Here is a 20222-nt window from a genome sequence, read left to right as displayed (position 1 = left end):
TCTATGTACACAGATTTCACTACTACTGTTTGACACATATTGAAATATCAACCAAAAAGAAAATTTGAGTGACTTTTCTTCAGATGACATCATGAATAAGGAACAAATTGGTATTGAATTCTAGTTGCTTTAATTAGAATTCTTTCCCATTGATTCATTACCTGAAAAGATATCTATTGAGCTTTTGCCATATGCCTGGTCTGGGAATAAAAGGCAGTCTCTTCTTTTCAGTAGTTGCATGGTTAGGAAGAAATACCCCTCAGTTGTGTTTTTAAATCTCACAGCCCCCTGAGACTCAAACCTTTAATGTCTCTTCAGTGCTTCATTTAGTAGCCAAGATGCTCAGTTTTGAAGATGGCAGGCAAAAGCCTCACAGGTAGTATGAACATGGGCAGCTTGGGCTGGAATGTTTGATTGAGAAGTTTTGAGAAATAAACTTGATTTGTATGGAGAAGCTGGAGGACATATGACATTAAATGTTACACTCTTGCTTAAACTCTATTGCAGTAGCCTCTTGAAGATAGATATAGCACATACTATTTGCCTGTGGATTTAATGCAATGTATCTTAATTCAGAATATGTTTATTGAATCCTTATTTGTGCTAAGCACAATACCAAGAAAAAAAGCAGATTCTTTGTTTAAAAATCAAGGATGCGTGTGTATATATGTGTGTATATATATGGAGTTAGAAAGATGGCAACGATGACCCTATATGTGAGACAGCAAAAGAGACACAGATGTAAAGAACAGACTTTTGGACTCTGGGAGAAGGTGAGGGTGGGATGATCTGAGAGAATAGCAGTGAATCATGTATATTATCATAGGTGAAATAGATCGCCAGTCCAGGTTCGATGCATGAGACAGGGCGCTCAGGGCCGGTGCACTGGGACGACCCTGAGGGATGGGATGGGGAGGGAGGTGGGGGAGGGGGTTTCAGGATGGGGAACACATATACACCCATGGCTGATTCATGTCAATGTATGGCAAAATCACTACAATATTGTGAAGTAATTAGCCTCCAATTAAAATAAATAAAGTCAAGGATGCGTATAGAGAATTTTGGAATGGTTTTCATCAAAAATGGTTAGGACTGGAAATACTGCATTTGCTGTTGGTGCCATGGGAGAAGAAAAAGACACATTAAAACGTCAATATAGCCCATTATACAGAGTGAAGTAAGCCAGAAAGATAAAGAACATTACAGCATACTAACACATATATATGGAATTTAGAAAGGTGATAACGATAACCCTATATGCAAAACAGAAAAAGAGACACAGAAATACAGAACAGACTTTTGAACTCTGTGGGAGAATGTGAGGGTGGGATATTTCAAAAGAACAGCATGTATACTATCTATGGTGAAACAGATCACCAGCCCAGGTGGGATGCATGAGACAAGTGCTCCGGCCTGGTGCACTGGGAAGACCCAGAGGAATCGGGTGGAGAGGGAGGTGGGAGGGGGGATCGGGATTGGGAATACATGTAAATCCATGGCTGATTCATATCAATGTATGACAAAACCCACTGGGAAAAAAAAATAATAATAATAAAAAAAAATTAAAAAAAAAAAAAAACACGTCAATATATGGTAACTTTAGGTGTTCACAGAAAGTGTAGGCCTCCCTTTATGATTGGATGTAGAAATTACTGGGATGAAATTGCAGTTCTTAGTGTAGGTGGGCCGCCTCTCTGTCTCCTTGGCCACCAGCCTGTTTTTGTTGGGTGAGCCTCACTGAGCAAGTCTGTTACAGCTCCAGAGCCCATGATGGTCTGTCTAATCCATCTTAGCTCCTGTAAGTTTTTTCCCTGTGTGTGTAAGTTTTTCCCTGTGTGTTTTGAGAGTTCAAAATGGCCTGTGGTGATAAGACATGATAGTTTCCTGGGTCTGTGGAAGAGACCAATGGTTCAGAAGTGATCTCAGTGGCTTGCATTTCCTGGGCTGATTGTTGTTCCTTTACCAGCTTTATTGACTAAAAGAGCAGGTGATTCATTTAAACTCATATGTTAGAATGCAGTTAAGCATGGCTTTTGAAAGGACCACCTCACCCGTTAAGTGCAAATAAATAACGATGTGTGTGTACAGCAGACTCTAAAAGCATATTAGACAATTGATGAGAATGAATAATACATGTTCTCTGATAGTGTTTGCTCTGTGTGGTAGGATATTTTAAAAGTGGGGGGATAAGAAACCCTCTGCATGAGGTCTGCATTTAGTTATTCCAAGACAAGCTTAACCATCATCTGCATATTTATAAAGGCAGCATCAATTCAGAGTTTTATGCTCAAAGCTTGCAGTCTCAATTAGGAGATATACTTTGAAAAATTGATCTCTACAATATACACATAGTGATCTACAAGAAAAATGCCTTGTCAATATTAGTGTAGTAGTTTCTGTGATTCTCATTTTAATTATGGGATGGCTTCTAATGCTTTAGAGTTTGTCATCATGGATGATCCCTGGATCTTGGCCATGTCCCATTTAATGGAATGGACATTTCAGTTTTAATTTAGCCTTATTGCTACTGCTAAGTGAAAGCTGAGTTTATATGACTCAATTTATATGGTTGTTTAGACTTTCATCTTCTGAGCTTATAACTTGAAAACTGCATCTTTGTTCTGGTATTGTTATATTTACGTTGAATAAATCTGAAGTTAGACTACAGGTTGATGTTGAAATGGGGTCCAGTCTATCTTACTCCTAAAACTTCCAACACAATACAACACAATGTAAAAGGGCTAAGAAATGATGATATAGATAAATAACCAAAGATAGAGGTTTATCTAAGACTAGATTGCATAATAAGGAAATAATAGGGTAGTAATTAGGTTCTTAAGAATTAACATTTCTTGTATACACTGCTATATTTAAAATAGATAACCAAGAAGGTTCTACTGTACAGCGCAGGGAACTCTGCTCAATATGTGTAATAACCTAAATGGGAAAATAATTTGAAAAAGAATCAGTTCAGTCGCACAGTTATGTCCGACTCTTTGCGACCCCATGGACTGCAGCACGCCAGGCTTCCCTGTCCATCACCAACTCCCAGAGCTTACTCAAACTCATGTCCATCGAGTTGATGATGCAATCCAACCATCTCATCCTCTGTCATTCGCTTCTCCTCCTGCCTTCAAAGAATAGATACATGTATATGTAAAACTGAATCACTGCTTTATACCAGAAACTAACACATTGTAGATCAACTGTACTCCAACGTAAAAATTAAAAATAAAATAAAATAAATTTTGGCTTTAGCAAAAAGGAAATTAATTTCCTTTATATTTACATATGAATATGGGTCTAGATATCAACTATGCATTCGTTATCTAAGAAACTCTTAAACTCCTTTGTAATGCATTAAGCCTATTTGCTCTCCTTTTGCACATCAGATTGTTTCACAGTAAGGCCTCTCATGGTTTAGTGGTCACTGTATTCATTCTTTAGCATTTTCAAACATTTTAGTTGATGAAATATCAGTCCTTTTCCTCCCAGTACTTGAGAAATCGCTTAACTGTTACATGAAAGAACTGAGAAGATAAAGTACCATAGGTCAATGACTGTTTCCAAGACACATGATCTCATGTTGACTCTAGAGAGACCTTACTGAGTCTTTGGTCTGGAGTGATTCAGATTTGACTACATGCACCTGAAAGAGAGCTATGCCAATGGCCAGTCTGGGAAAACCACTGGATTTGAAATTCACTTAACTTCTCTCCCTCCTCTGTCTGTATAGCAAGGGTACCTGCTTACCAAACTTAATCTTGACTGACCTGAGTCTTTCAGAACTGTGCCCTGTCTGTTATTTCTTCTTTATCTTTCCACTTTAGTTTCTCTCTTTATTCTTTGTCTCATCCCATCTTCCCATATGCATTTTCAGTTCTTCCAAATTCTTATAAGCAAATAAAACCCAATATTGACAAAATTGTAAATTGTTGCCCTGAGATTGCTTTCACTTCACCAAAACCCTTCAGTGTGGGCCTTTGTAGATATCTTTTCTGGCTCATGTCTTTTTTGAGCCTTTTCCAAAGAGGCGAATGTCTTCACTCCTACCTGAGTCACTCCAGGGTCAGTAGTAAACAACTCATCACAAGATCAAATTGCACAATTTCTGTTCTTGGTTTGTTTTTTTTTTTTTTAATCATTTTGCAGCAGAATCTTAACTCCTCCAAGCTGCTTCCTAAAATTCTTTCTTGACTTCTGACACATTTTTTTTTTTTCCTCCTTTCTGGAAAAATCTGGTTTTCTGCTTTCTGCCATGTAGGTATAAACATTCTGTTAGGCAACCTTGATAGAGTATGTTCCATCACCCCTCCCTCCAGGTAGATGAGTCCTCACCTAGCTCCAAAGTGTAAATACACTCTTGACTGGATTCTTCCAGTCAAGAATTTGTTGTTGTTGTTTGTTGTTTAGTCACTAAGTTGTGTCTGTTTGCAGTCCTATGGACTGCAGATCGCCAGGCTCCCTGTCCTCCATTGTGGCCCAGAGTTTGCTCAGATTCATGTCCATTGAGTTGATGTTGCCATCCAACCATCTCATCCTTTGTTACCGCCTTCTCCTCCTGCCCTCGATCTATCCCAGCATCAGGGTCTTTTCCAGTGTGTTGGCTGTTCGCATCAGGTGGCCAAAGGGTTGGAGCTTCAGCTTCAGCATCCGTCCTTCCAGTGAATGTTCAGGGTTGATCTCCTTCAGGATGGACTGGTTTGATCTTGCAGTCCAAGGGACTCTCAAGCGTCTTCTCCAGCACCACAGTTTGAAAGCATCCTGTTTGTTTGCTCTGACAGAAGTGCTTTCCACTTGCCTATTTTCATCTAAAGGTAGCATAGTCACATTTCAGGGCGTTTATCATAGTGTTTAAGAGTCCTCACTCCAGACCAGAGTGTGTGAGTTCACACCACTGTCTCCAGAGTACTGGTTGTGTCATGTAGGGTAGGTTCTTTGGCTTAGGTTCCTTGTAATAAAGTGGAAGTGGTAATAATTTCTTCCTTGTAGGATGGATGAGATTATGGGCTAATGGGTTAATATATGTAAAAATTAAATAGTAAGACAGTGCTAGACAGAGTGAGTTCTAGTGTATAAATACTTTGGATATTTCTACTGTTTCCAACTCCACCTCATCTGTAAAAGTTTTCTTATCTCCCAGCTTCAACTAAAGGTCATCTCTTCTGGGAAAACTTATTTTTTGCTGTCTCGTGAGGCTTAGCTCACTCTCATTTTAATTGACTCTGTATGTCTAACCCTCATGCTAGACTAGAGTAGACTTTTTCCTCTCATGTGGTCTCTGCTGTGTCTTACTTAACTTGAAAAAAATTTTCCTTTTCCTACTAAGGAGCAAGTCTATTTTTAAATCTAGAATAATTTCTGAAGATTTTAAGTTCTTAAGGCAACTCTGCATATTGGATTTTTTTTTTTTTTAATCCGAGCATGTGGGACCTTAGTTCTCTGACCAGAGGTTGAACCCACACCCCCTACATTGGAAGCACGGAGCCTTAACCACTGGACTACCAGGGAAGTGCGTGCGTGTTGAATTTTTGATGAGAGATCCTTGAAGATACTAGAGGATGCTCTATAGGGCCTGGACTTCATAAAGGAGAATGGAAATGTCATTTGTGATTAATTTCCCTTTCTGTAAGAGAGCTTCCTGACTTTGTAGTTACAACTTATCTTAACCAGCTCTCTAGGAAAATCGGGTTGTAGCAGGGTGAGTGTTTGTGTATCTGTGTGCTTTCCACAGATTTGCACATTTTACAGTACATTTTTACCATGTTGAACATTTTTATTGTGACAGGGATATAAATTAACTTTGAAAATGTTTCTCTAAAATTTTATTCGTATATAATAGGTTTGCCTTAGAAATTTAGACATGAGTTGACAATTCTTACTGTCGTACCCTCTCCCTGGAGGACATTCCCATCCCTAAATGTTGGTGATGTTTCTGAATGGAAGCTTTCATTGAATCAGATACCAACAACAATAATTCCAATAATGGACATTATCACCAGGCATTGATAACACTTAAGAGCAAGTCATTATGACATAGTGCGTCCTGGTAGGAATAGTGAAAATACACGTAGGCAATATTATCTTTATTTCATTTTCCTCTTCTAGAATAAAAGTGTTGGCATTTGAAAGGAAAGGGCCAGTCATTTATTAAAAACAGAAATTTTTGGACATAAACAATCATGTTTTAGATTTTCCCCCACTACTCTTATTGTAAATGTATTTTGAATTTGTTATGTTTCTCCGTACTTTTTAAATTGTTTCCTTAAGGTAAAAAAAAAAAATCTAAGTTGTTGATCAAACCTACCTGAAGCAAATGCAAGTAGGTTTGATCAACAACTTGGATTCTTTCAGCCAGAATCATTATGAAACCAGCATGTCTGGTGATGTTTGATGCATTTTATGAGTCAGTTCTAACTTTGTATGTTACCTTAAAAAAAAACCCAATAATTAGATTGTCTTGTATTTAAGCCTGTTGAGATTTTGTAGCCCTGAATTTGCAGAGTGACACAGTTTAATTTGCTATGACCACATATTTGTCAAGAAATCTTGATTGGTTCTCATGACGTGATCAGACGAGTAGTCTTTTTTTGATTCTGTTTCCATCTTATAATCAGCAGAAAATATATCTGCCTCACAGATGGAAACAGAATCAAAAGGAGACACTATTCCTCATCTTGATCACACCATGAAACGGCAATCAAACCAGAAATAACACTTCAGTCTCTGACACATACTGTTGCATATTCATGTTAGGTTTTGCCATTGACTTGGCGTCATCTTTTTCACTGTAATCTGTTTGACATTATCCCTAAGAACTTTATAGTCTCCTGGTTCTAGTTGAAATGATTAATTAATCTAAATTCATATTTTCAAAGTAGAAACTTGGCAGTGGATGGGACCTTTGTATGATTCAAGCTGTCCTATATAGAAAAATGCCTAGATAATAGTGCAGAGAGAGAAGATATAAATAGAAATAGCATTGAAGTCATAATATTGTAACCTTCAGGCCATATGGAGAAATACTCTATTAATCATTTTCTTGTTTTGTTTTATACACAAGTTAATGTATGCCAGTGATTTTCATTGTCACAGCATTACATCATTGTTCATTGACAAAGTAACAAAAATACAGATTTATGCTAAGGAGAAATGGAACTGGGAAATGTCCTGAAGTATGTATTAATTGTGGGAAGAATATAGTACACATAATCCCTGTGGTTTCCAGGTAGTTAATGCCTAGAAACTGTGTCATTATGCAAGGTTGCATTTTCTGACGAGTCATTGCTATAATTGGGACTTGCATTTTTCATCTGAAGATATGGGAAGCTAACTAATGAATGTAACCAACAAAGTGCTACCTAAATGATGGTGATCATCATTTAGGTGATCATCTGCATATCAGAACATCTAAAATTCAGTACACGGGCTGAGATAAGTATTTTACATTTAATCACCAATAGTTTTGCTTTCAGAATGCAGAATGGTTCTTGAGAGTTCTTTGGATGACCCAGCTATCTAGAGGGACTCTTCTAGAATGCCCAATGGCATGCTATTCCTTAGACCTGCCTCTAAGAACTGAAATTTTAAAGTTGGTGATGACAACCTTCTTTATTATTTCTCCAACTTAAAACTCCTTTCAATCCAGTATTTACCCCATTCTCTCTCACTGAACGCAACCAGATTACTTAGTGCTTTATTTCAGACTAAAGAAAGGAAAGAATAAATAGGAGGCCCAGAAACATCTTAACTTTTTGGAAAACCATAAGAACACTTTCATAATGGCTAAAATATTGATTAGGTCCTATCCTGGTAGGTAGGGTTTTGAGCTCCTATGTCTTAAGACACAAACAGTTGTGGTGGAAAGCAAAGGATTATATGGGCAGAGTGGCTGAGCCGTGTGTTTTCACGTGGTAACCGGGTTATTTGAGAACCTTAGTCACTGGAAGGGGCAGAACTGCTTCCTATAGAGACGACCCAGGACCAGGTTGGGTCAGAGACTCCACCCACAGAGTCTACCAGTTGGCTCCTTTTCTTGGCACTGGGAACAGGGAAACTACTCCAGTGGGCTTCCAGTCCTACTACCATCCCTTTACCTTTGGTGCAGGATGGAGTCAAGATTTAAATCCTTTACTGCTGGATCTTTTATCTGTCTGTCCTCCTCAAGAAGCTTGTGGGATTGAATATTTGGCTTCAGTGTTTATATAAGTTAAAGTGCAGAGAAAGACTGGATCCAGAGGAAGAGCAGATATTCATATGCAATAAAGAGAGGTGTAAAGAGGAGCATTTGCAATCCTCTGGAGAAGTGGCCCACTTGCCAGTGCAGAAGACAAAAGAGATTCGGGTTCGCCCTGGGTTGGGAAGATCCCCTGGAGAAGGGAATGGCAACCCACTCCAGTATTCTTGCCTGGAGAATCACATGGACAGAGGAGCCTGGCGGGCTACAGTCCATGGAGTTGCACAGAGTTGGATCGTGACTGAGGCAACTTAGCATGCAGTGAATCTTTGCCCTTACTGTATTAAAGTCACCATGACCTCATGCTGATATTCCCAAAGCGAAAATGTTGGTATTAAAAATCTATAACTGACTGGAACTGTTTCCCAACTTATGATAAACTCCAAACAAAATCTTCTAAAATATTGCATTCTAAATAGTTCTGTAACAATGAAGCTGTGCTGAAAAAAATTTTTTTCTTCTTAGAAGAAATATATTCCATTTTCTGGGCTTAATGCAGTTCAAAGCAAAACAAAGCAAAAATGATTTCTTTCAAAGGAAATGGTATACTGTGAGTGAGTGCTAGGTGGCTTGTTTTTGACATGAGTTGTAAAGAAAATATTTATAATTTTTCCAAAACGACACTTGGTCCTCTGCCTGTCTACTTTTATTTTCCCAAAATGAAAGCTAAGTTTTAATTTGGTAGGCTATGCTGATGTGCATGCTCAGTTGTTTTAATCGTGTCTGACTCTCTGTGACTCTATGCACTTTAGCCTGCCAGTCTCTGTCCATGGGATTCTCCAGGCAAGAATACCAGAGTGGGTTGCCATGCCTTCCTCCAAGGGATCTTTCCCACCCACGTTTCCTACATTGTAGGCGAGTTCTTTAAAAATATATTAGGAAAGTCCTGGATGAGTTGATCATATTAGAATTTGCAAGAATTGTGGTTCTTGAGTGAAATCCCATGATAATTCATCTAATACAGATGTAATTTTGCCCAGCTTGTCCTGGGATTGTGTGTACAAAATAAACACAAATTTAGATGATTTGAATGGCTAAGGACCATCTTCCATGTTCTCTGACAGCCTTCCTGGAGCAAAAGGATCAAAGAATTTGAAGCGCTTTCTGGAAGTGACTATCTTTGTCTATTAGAGTATCTTTATTAGCATATAATATTTCAAAGTATTTCTTCACCTGAATGCCTCAAAGAAAATTTTTTTAAGGTTTGCAGTAGTGGTGATATGTAGGATTACATTTTTTTTCTCTTCATAGATCTATATTATTAGTATATATACTAATGGTATATATACTTGGTAGTTGACCATTACCTTATAAACAGGAATTGCTTTTACAAGAAAATAAATACTTGTTAGCTCGAAGACGCGACAAAATCCTCCAAATATTTGTTTTGGGGAAACGATTAAAATCTGATATCAAGGCCATTTATTATTTACTTCATGTATTTATTTCTGAGGCCAAAAAATGCCTTACCTTACAAGGTAAGGCACAGAAGGTACTGTATCACATGGGTGTGGTGACTCAGGATGGGTACTGTTCCTGAGATGAGAACTCTGCCCACTTGCCAGTTTCTTGGTGGAAATTCCCTATGACAACCTAGACAGTGCCATCCTGCCTCACCTAATTTGTAGGACTTGGCCTTTTTCTTTTATGACACTGCTCCATGAACTCAGCTAGTTAGAATTTGGATAGGTATAAAAGGAAGATACTAATGGTATACTTATGATCTCATGGTGCTGTTGAGAAGATTAAATAAAATACTTTAATAACATATTTGGGATTAAGGTTGTTCCTGGACCCCTGGAAATAGTTAATAGGCTTGAAATTAGAATTCTAATTTATCCCTGGTTGTTGGCAAGGTTTTCACCCATATTTTCTTAAGAAATAATCAGACTGTCCTGCTTTTCCAGTGTTCTAGACAATTCTATAAGACTTCCTCTGATACCTCACTATAACTAACACAGGAAAATTTGCGAAAAGTAATAGTGTTTGTTAACTTTCAGAGACCAGTAGGAATTGAGACATACTTTCTTACTTAGAATTTGAGTATGTATGTTCATTTCCTGCCCAGAAACAAAGAATAGAAATTGGCCCTAATTGTGTTTCAGAATGCCAATTTTAGTAAAGTAGATTTTAGGTTTGTAAACTAACATGACTTTAAGTCTCTAGGGATAGCTGTATACAATTTCATGCTCTGTATTTCAGAGAGGACACTTGGTTATGGTCATACGCCCACCACATTTATACTTGGTCTTCTGTACTTTCTAAGTTGGTTCATGGGTTTCTATTATGAAATTGGGAGAAGATCCTACAGGCAGACCTGTCAGGTTTTCGGTTTCTTAGCTCTAACCTAATGTACCAAAATATCTTGAAATACCAGAGTTGACATTTTGACATGCACCATTCATACATACTGGGTAATTTAGAATTCAGTGAAAGAGTTTAATTATAATTTAAAATACTGCTCCAGTTTATTTCTTCATATTTTCATTTATTGTTTTGTGATTGCTTACAGGATAAAGGTGCATTTAAAGTATTTTTACCATATATGCTTGCTTTCACTTCTGAGGGGAAAATAACCAAAAATTAAATCAAATACAGCCTGTCGGATGTCTGAAGTAGGTTATGACCAAAGTCACTCCCTCTTGAAAAAGAAATGTGTATAAGAGAAATTCTTACTTTGATAACATAATAAAGGTCTTCTTTGAGAACAAGAACAGTATTTTCATCATGTTTTGGTTTATTGCTTTTTTTTCCTCCCCAACTATTAAAGTCATTCTGGATAGGAAATTCACGTACATCATGGTGAGACAAATTTTGACTGAAGAATAGCACTTTTGTATCTAACACCTGGCTCTTAAATAAGATAAATGTAGGTTATCACTGTCCTGAATCATGAGTCCAAGGGATGGAATGAATAAGCAGAAAATTTTCTATTCTAAATGGAAAATACTTGGAAAAAAAAAAAGACATCACAGAGTACAGTGTAATTCTGCCAGGGGTCAGTTCTGACCTGAAACAGAACCAGAGGTGTCACCTGTATGTGGGAACACAAAGCAAAGTGTGCGTTCTCTCTCTCTCTTTTTCTCCTGAACTTATTTGTGGGGGTGAAAGAGGATATTGCCATGTACTTTTTGCCATGCTTTATCAAGGAAAAGCAACCAATTTGCTTCTAAAGAGCAACTTTCCAGTGGATTCCCACTGATATATGATGCCATAAAAATACATTTGAACTAAATTTATACCTGATTATTGATTTCGATGAATACTTTAGTGCCAGAGGAGAAAAATTCAGGATCAAGTACACTCTCAGGTTCTTATGCCAGAGTCGAAGTGTCAGCCTCAAGGAAGTTGGAGACTTACCTTTGAGTGAAAAGGCCATTAATGACCAATAAAGTTGAGTATCTAGTTTGAATTCTCATCAGGAAATTGATCATGAAGGACATTGTTATATTACTATGAAACTATTTCTTCTAAGCCAAAAATACTTTGAAGAGCAATGAATACAAGTCTGGCACAACTAACAAACCAAATGTTAACTGGTGACACCCTTTTCTGAGCAATAGTTTTCCTTTAATGGGTCCTTCTTAATAATGAGATAGACCAAATCCTCCTTGCCTTTGGTCTTTGAAGATGTGAGTGCATATGTGAACATATATATGAATAGTGGAGCTTGAAGCTTGAGGTTATTTTGTCAAAATTTGAGATTTGTGTGATTTTTTTTCTAGCTGTGTCATTTCTCTGGAATGTGTTTTAAAATTATGACACCTTTCACTAGCTCTCCTATAAATCTAAAATGGCTGTCACTGCCATTGTGTTCAGTCCTTGGTGTTTGAGCTGGACATGAGGAAGCAAATATACAAATAGTGGCTCTGTTTCTCTATGCAGTTGATAGTCTTTTTAATCACTGTTCTTTGATTTTAGCTTGGTATGTCCTTGGCTTACTACTGATCAGACACTTTAAATGATTCATGGTTTAAATTTATTTTATTTTTAACTGTGATGAAATACTTGTAGCATATGATTGACCACGTTTACCATTCTAAGGTGCATGGTTCAGTAGTGTTCTGAACCCTTTACTTTGTAAATAGAAGCCTCTTTCAGTTTTGATGCTTGACAAGCATCTTAGCGCTGCTGTAGCTAATTACCATAGATTGAGTGGCTTGTCAGAGAAGGCAGTGGCAACCCACTCCAGTACTCCTGCCTGGAAAATCCCATGGACGGAGGAGCCTGGTGGGCTGCAGTCCCTGGGGTCGCTAAGAGTCCCAGGCTACTGAGCGACTTCACTTTCACTTTTCACTTTCATGCATTGGAGAAGGAAATGGCAACCCACTCTGGTGTTCTTGCCTGGAGAATCCCAGGGATGGGGGAGCCTGGTGGGCTGCCGTCTATGGGGTCTCACAGAGTCAGCCACGGCTGAAGCGACTTAGCAGCAGCAGCAGAGTGGCTTATAAACAATAACAATTGATTTCTCACAGTTCTGCTAGGGTGGGAAGTCCTCGATCAAGGTGTGGGCAGATTTGGTATCTGGTGAGGACCTGCTTTGAGATTATAGGGGGCTGGTTTCTGGCTTCCAGGGCACATGGGGAAGGGGGCCAGAGAGGTCTGTGCCGGGGTCGCTGCTATGAGGGCCCCACCCGCATGTCCTAATCACTTCCGGAAGGCCACCCACCCCACCCTGCCCCCTAATACTGTCACCCTGGGGTTTAGAATGTCAAGCCATGAATGTGGGGGGGATGCAGACATTCTGTCTAGAGCCTCGAGTCACTCCTTCTCGTTTTTTTTTTTTTGTGTGTGTGTCCTGTTGTTACAGAACTCCAAGATGGGAGGCAAACTGAGCAAGAAGAAGAAGGGATACAATGTGAATGATGAGAAGGCCAAGGACAAAGACAAGAAGGCCGAGGGAGCCGGCACAGAAGAGGAGGGAACCCCGAAGGAGAATGAGACCCAGGCGGCTGCCGAGACCCCAGAGGTGAAGGAAGGCAAAGAGGAGAAGCCAGAGAAGGATGCCCAGGACGCCAACAAGCCCGAAGACAAGGAAGGCGAGAAAGACGCAGAGGCGGCCAAGGAAGACGCCCCGAAGGCAGAGCCTGAGCCGACGGAGGGGGCTGAGGGCAAGCCAGAGCCCCCCAAAGATGCTGAGCAGGAGCCGGCTGCCGCCTCAGGCCCCTCCGCGGGCGGCGACGCCCCCAAAGCTTCGGAAGCCGAGGCGGCGGAGCCCGCGGCCCCCACCAAGGATGACAAGAGCAAGGAGGGAGGGGACCCCACAAAGACTGAGGCTCCCGCCGCTCCTGCCGCACAGGAGACGAAAAGTGACGGGGCCCCAGCTTCAGACTCAAAACCCAGCAGCACTGAGGCTGCCCCATCCTCCAAGGAGACGCCGGCAGCCACGGAAGCGCCGAGTTCCACGCCCAAGGCTCAGGCCCCCGCAGCCCCCGCAGACGAGGTCAAACCTGCCGAGACCCCGGCAGCTAATTCCGATCAAACCGTAGCAGTGAAAGAGTAACAAAGGACAGCCTATGGAAAAAAAAAAAAAAAAGAATACAGCTTAACGACGACCTGTCTCTCTTGTCTCTCTCTCTCTCTCTCTGTCTCTCTCTCTCCTATACTAACTTGTTTCAAATCGGAAGTAATCATATGTATTGCCCAAGAATAAGGATGTGGTCCCATCAAAGGGAGGGAGGGGGTGGGGAGAATCCAAATAGTATTTTTGTGGGGAAATATCTAATTATACCTTCAGTCAACTCTACCAATCAGCCCTGGATTTTCAAGCTCAATGTCTGAAAGTGCAGTACATCTTTTGTAACTGAACTGCTATCACATGCGCTCCTGCCACTAAAGATCTGAACATCTTGTCTTTCTGCAAGGGGCGGGAGGTGGGGAGTGATTCTGCCCGCAGGGCTGTGCCAAGGCAATCAGATGTTTATGAAAGCAGTATTTTCTGTGTTTTCTTTTTCATTTACAGCCTTTCTTATTTTGATATTTTTTTAATGTTGTGGATGAATGCCAACTTTCAGACAGCCCACCGTAGCCTGTCCACATGTATCTTGATGCCAATACTCCATTTTTCCTCCCCCGGTCTTTTTGGGAATAACAAACATTCTCTCATCCTACTTAGCCTCCCTAGATTTCTCATGACGAGTTAATGCATGTCCGTGGTTGGGTGCACCTGTAGTTCTGTTTATTGGTCAGTGGAAATGAAAAAAAAATTTAAAAAAGTCTGCGTTCATTGCAGTTCCAGTTTTCTCTTCCATTCTGTGTCACAGACACCAACACACCACTCATTGGAAAATGGAAAAACATAAAAATTAAAAAAAAAAAAACAAAAAAAATGTACAATGGATGCATTGAAATTATATGTAATTGTATAAATGGTGCAACAGTAATAAAGTTAAACAATTAAAATGAAGTCAAGAAGACTCCTGGTTTTCTTTTTACCACCATTACCCTTCCCTGCTCCTGGGTCATTGCCTCAGTAGAGAACAGAACAATTATCGAGAGTTTTCTTGGGTATAATTGAATAGAAAAAGAAAGCAGGATCTTCAAGGTTATTTGTTTAAACAATGAGCTAGACCAGTGTCAGTCTATGGAGATAAACTCTATAAAAAATGAGGATGTGATTAATTAAAAGTCATTTTGAATCAAATACATTGTGAGACAATAAATGGATTTGAACTTGAAGGCTGGGTAGAAGAGAATGATGAGGTCTTATAGATAGATAACATGCATGTAAGTTGTGAAACCACTGAAGGTCATTTTATCTGTTTGTGTACCATATTCATGGTAGCTGTGGAGGGAAAGCAAACCTGAAACCGACCTTTACAGTGACCGGATAGCTGTTCCGGTTTTGCACTGATGACTTACGGCTTTTAAGTCACTTCTAATTGCAGGCTTCTCTCTTACATGTAAGAGGGTTAAAGCGAATCTGTTTCACTTCTGAAATACTAATTTGTGTATATGCCTGGTGATGATTTTATGGGGTGGACAGGTATGTCCCAACAGAAGCTATGTCACCTCTGTTCCTCGATTTCTCCCCCAGGGCTGGAATGGCGACCCTCAGTTTGCCCATATTCCATAGAGGGGGAAGAGGTTGGGAAATTGGTATCAGCAGTGGCTTTTATGGAGCACCGAGGCAGGCACATCAGTCCTGTAACGTAAGACAAGAAGGAATTGTCTCAAATCTCTTGATAGTGGTTTGGGTCTTTTGCAATTGGTTATTAAAAGCCAAATCTCAAATATAAAGCACTTAAAAGTGAAGTGAATCCTGAAAAGTGAAAGTCACTCAGTCGTGCCAGACTCTGTGACCCCACAGACTGTTAGTCCATGGAATTCTCCAGGCCAGAATACTGGAGTGGGTAGTAACCTTTCCTTTCTCCAGGGGATCTAACCAACCCATGGATCAAACGCAGGTCTCCCACATGGCAGGTGGATTCTTTACCAGCTGAGCCACAAGGGAAGCCCAAGAATACTGGAGTGGTAGCTTATCCTTTCTGCAGGGGATCATCCCAACCCAGGAATCCAACCAGGGTCTCCTTGCATTGCAGGCAGATTCTTTACCACCTGAGCTATCAGGGAAGCCCTGAAGTTAATCCTAGACAAAGATTTCTCATGATTGAATCATGATTGAGTCCATCAAATGGCAGGTTTGGGAAGAGTGGGTTGGGTGGTAATAGAGTAATAAATAATAGTAATAGAGTAATAAATAGACCCTAACCTAGGAAATTTTCTTTAGGATTTGTGAAGGGCCAGTATACTGGAATTAATTCCCAAAATTAGTTCATCCTCATCCACTAGTGAACAGTGGATGAGGAGGGACCTTATTTGGTTTTTATGGGTTACATTACACAGGATTCAAAAGAGAGAGAAGTCCCCTCCAATTATCATCTCAGTAGTCTAGTCTGTACCATACTTAAGATGTTGCCAGTGGGTTATACTGGAGAAGAAGAAATGGTGAAACGATACTAGGGTTCAATGTGGGTTGTTTCTATAGTGAAATAAATTCTTAATGCTTGAAAGGACAGCAAGAAATGGGTAAACACATTAACCACCAAGCAGCTGTTTTAGGTAAGAAAAATAGCAGAGAAATGTCCACATTATTACCAGTGTGTCCTGGCCTATGTAAAATAGCTCGGGGGTGGATTGGTGGCATTGGTAGAGCGGTAACAGATTCTTTGAACCATGGAGGATATTTAAATGATTACTAATATTAAGTACCATGCACTTCTTGCAGATAGACGTGCTCGTTGATGAAAGTCATATAAATTCACTCTCTTCATCCTTTTCTCATAAGAAACTCACTAGGCTTTTGGGTGATTAGAACAATCAAATCAGTCTCCTGGATTAGCGTTTATGGCTATAAATTGCTGTCGAGGGATAAACAAAGGCAAGGAGGCATTTTTCTTAGTTTTAGTTTGTTTACACTTAAAGTTGTGTTGGAGAATTTAAAAATTTGAGTTATTTTCCTCTTTTCTAACTCCAGTCAGTGTTCCAGCAATGAAAAATTATCAGAAATGTGGTCCCCCAAATATCAAAATCAGAATTTCAACCCAACCATGGCTCATGACATTTAATTTTACTGTAGTGAAGAAAACCTTGGTTTGAAGTTGTGTATTCAGCAGAACGTGTTTTGTGTGTGGGAGTGATGCACTCAGCCCGGAAATGTTGAGTGCCCATTTTCACTCTGGAGGAAGCTCAATTGCTCCCTTCTCATGAATGGTCTTAAATAAAGGGAAGGTCCTGCACAGACTTGTGCGTCACTGGCAAGTTATCTGGGGACTCACCACATATTTGGCTCACCACTTCATGCGTGTTTAACATCTGCTTTCCGGAGAAGAAAGGGTTCCAGGGGCTAACACTCATTGGGTGCCTAAGTACCTACAGCAAAAACCAACGGAGAGTGAAATAAACTTTTCCACAGTGACCAGCTTTGTCCCTTCACCTTGAATGTCCGGTCCAGTAGCTGACACTGCCTCTGCATGGTAGGGATGGACTCAAGTCCTCAAGAGCTGGTGTGTGCCATGGTGATCCCACCTGGCCTCAACCCTAAGAGCAGGCCATCTTCAGCCTGTCGGTGGTCACTGAGGCAGAGGCCTCACCTGGCTACCATCCAGGAACCCTACTTGCCATTCTTAGTGGAGTCAAGGCCAAGGTTCGGTATACACTAGGCAAGTGGTTGTCAACCACCTGGTGCTGATAAAATCTAGACATTCTTTAGTTGCCTCAGTTGGGAAAATTATTAGGTGCAGCAGCTACACACTTTGTTCTCATAAAACATCCCAAAATCTTAATTTTCATTAAATGAAATACCATGCTCTATTGAAACACATTATCTTCATTGTAACACTCAACATATCAATTGATGTCCATCCACTGTCAAAACTGGCTTAGGAACACAAATTGACATTGTTTCTTTACAGACATAAGGCTTTGATATACAGTAAATTTCACTCAAGTCTTATTTATGGGAAAAAAAATCTACTATTTAGAGAATTTACTATTTTGTTGTAATCCAAATTCTTTCCTCAAGATTGATGCGATTAGTCCTCATTCTTTTGATTTCTGTTTTCCAGCATAACAGTAAAGTCGTTTTAGTCTTTATTTTTAACCAATTTACACAATATTGGAAATCAGATGCTTGGAAGATAATTTTCTTACTATCAAATCTGAATGAAATCCTTGCTGGGTAGAGTAACCTTGATTTAGGTTTTCCTCTTTCATCACTTTAAATATATCCTTCCACTCACTTCTGGCTTGCAGAGTTTCTGTTGAAAAATCATCTGTTAGCCTTATGGGGATTCCTTTGTATGTTATTTTTTGCTTTTCCCTTGTGGCTTTTGATAGTTTTCCTTTGTGTTTGATTTTTGTTAGTTTGATTAACACGTGTCTTTGTATATTTCTCTTTGAATTTATCCTGTATCGGACTCTCTGGGCTTCCTGGATTTGGGTGACTATTTCCTTGGTGGCAATGTAAATTGATACAGCCATTGTGGAGAACAGTATGGAGGTTCCTTAAAAAGCTAGGAATAAAACTACATTATGACCCAACAATCCCACTACAGGGCATATAACCTGAGAAAAGCACAGGTGAAAGATACGCATGTACCCTGGGTGTCCCTGGTTCCTCAGTGGTAAAGAATCTGCCCACAAGGCAGGCTTGGGTTGTATCCCTGAGTCAGGAAGATCACCTTGAGGAGGGCATGGCAACCCATTCCAGTATCCTTGCCTGGAGAATCCTATGGACAGAGGAGCCTGGCAGGCTAGAGTCCAAAGGGTCATGAACAGTTGGACAAAACCAATGTGACTGAGTGTGCACACATGTACCCCAATGTTCGTTGCAGCACTTTTAAACAATAGCTAGGGCATGGAAGTGATAGCTTACAGTGAATGATGTCAGATTCGTGATCTCCAAAGAAGAAGATTTAGCTTCCGGACCAGGGACCAGGCTTGATCCCTCAAAAGGTTTTGTATAGCAGTTTTCAGTTTAGTTCAGTTAAGGGACTCAGTCATGTCTGACTCTTTGTGACCCCATGGACTGTAGCACTCCAGGCGTCCCTGTTCATCACCACCTCCCAGAGCTTGCTCAAACTCATGTCCATTGAGTCGGTGATGCCATCCATTCACCTCATCCTCTGTTGTCCCTTTATCCTCGTGCTGTCAATCTTTCCCAACATCTGGGTCTTTCCAATGAGTCAGTTCTTCGCATCACATGGCCAAAGTATTGGAGCTTCAGCTTCAGCATCAATCCTTTCAATGAGTATTCAGGATTGATTTCCTTTAGGATGGACTGGTTGGATCTCTTGCAGTCCAAGGGACTCTCAAGAGTCTTCTCCAATACCATGGTTCAAAAGCATCAATTCTTCGGCGCTCAGCTTTCTTTATGGTTCAACTCTCACATCCATACATGACTACTGGAAAAACCATAGCTTTGACTAGATGGACCTTTGTTGGCAAAGTAATGTCTGCTTTTTAGTATGCTGTCCAGGTTGATCATAGCTTTTCTTCCAAGGAGCAAATGTCTTTTAATTTCATGGCTGCAGTCACCATCTACAGTGATTTCAGAAACCAAAAAAATAAAGTCTGTCACTATATCCATTGTTTCCCCACCTATTTGGCATGAAGTGATGGGACCAGATGCTATGATCTTAGTTTTTTGAATGTTGAGTTTTAAGCCAACTTTTTACGCTCCTCTTTTGCTTTCATCAAGAGGCTCTTTAGTTCCTTTTCACTTTCTGCCATAAGGGTGGTGTTATCTGCATATCTGAAGTTATTGATATTTCTCCTTGAAATCTTGATTCCAGCTTGTGCTTCATCCAGCCTGGCATTTCACATGATGCATGATGTCTTCTGCATATAAGTTAAATAATCAGGGTGACAATATACAGCCTTAACGTACTCCTTTCCCAATTTGGAACCAGTCTGTTGTTCCATGTCCAGTTCTAACTGTTGCTTCTTGACTTGCATAAACATTTCTCAGGAGACAGGGCAGGTGGTCTGGTATTCCCATCTCTTTAAGAATTTTCCACAGTTTGTTGTGATCCACACAGTCAAAGGCTTTGGCATAGTCAGTAAAGCAGAAATAGATGTTTTTCTGGAGCTCTCTTGCTTTTTTTATGATTGAACGCACGTTAGCAATTTTATCTCTGGTTTCTGTGCTTTTTCTAAATCCAACTTGAACATCTGGATGTTCTCGGTTCACGTACTGTTGAAGCCTCGTTTGGAGAATTTTGAGCATTTCTTTGCTAGGGTGTGAGATGAGTGCAATTATGCGGTGGTTTGAACATTTTTGGTGTTGCCTTTCTTGGGGATTGGAATGAAAACTGACATTTTCAGTCCTGTGGCCACTGCTGTGTTTTCCAAATTTGCTGGCAAATTGAGTGCAGCACTTTCACAGCATCATCTTTTAGAATTTGAAATAGCTCAGCTGGAATTCCATCACTTCCACTAGCTTTGTTCACAGTGACTTGACTTCAGACTCCAGGATGTCTGGCTC

The 20222-nt window shown here is 40.1% G+C and overlaps 1 protein-coding gene across 1 annotated transcript in view; it reads left to right on the top strand.

Annotated features, from left to right (window-relative positions):
* Positions 1-14642, top strand: part of BASP1 (brain abundant membrane attached signal protein 1) — a 52181-nt gene extending 37539 nt beyond the window's left edge. Inside the window, exon 2 of the mRNA XM_043887297.1 lies at positions 13047-14642. Coding sequence (XP_043743232.1) covers positions 13056-13739 — 684 coding nt within the window. The 5' untranslated portion in view covers positions 13047-13055 and the 3' untranslated portion in view covers positions 13740-14642. The remainder of the gene's footprint in view (positions 1-13046) is intronic.
* The last annotated feature ends 5580 nt before the right edge of the window (positions 14643-20222 follow it).

The sequence above is a fragment of the Cervus elaphus genome, chromosome 25 (assembly GCF_910594005.1).
Source record: "Cervus elaphus chromosome 25, mCerEla1.1, whole genome shotgun sequence".
In the NCBI taxonomy this organism is placed as follows: domain Eukaryota; kingdom Metazoa; phylum Chordata; class Mammalia; order Artiodactyla; family Cervidae; genus Cervus; species Cervus elaphus.
The sequence above is the reverse complement of the archived record's forward strand: the minus strand, read 5'-3'. Positions and strand labels throughout refer to the sequence as shown.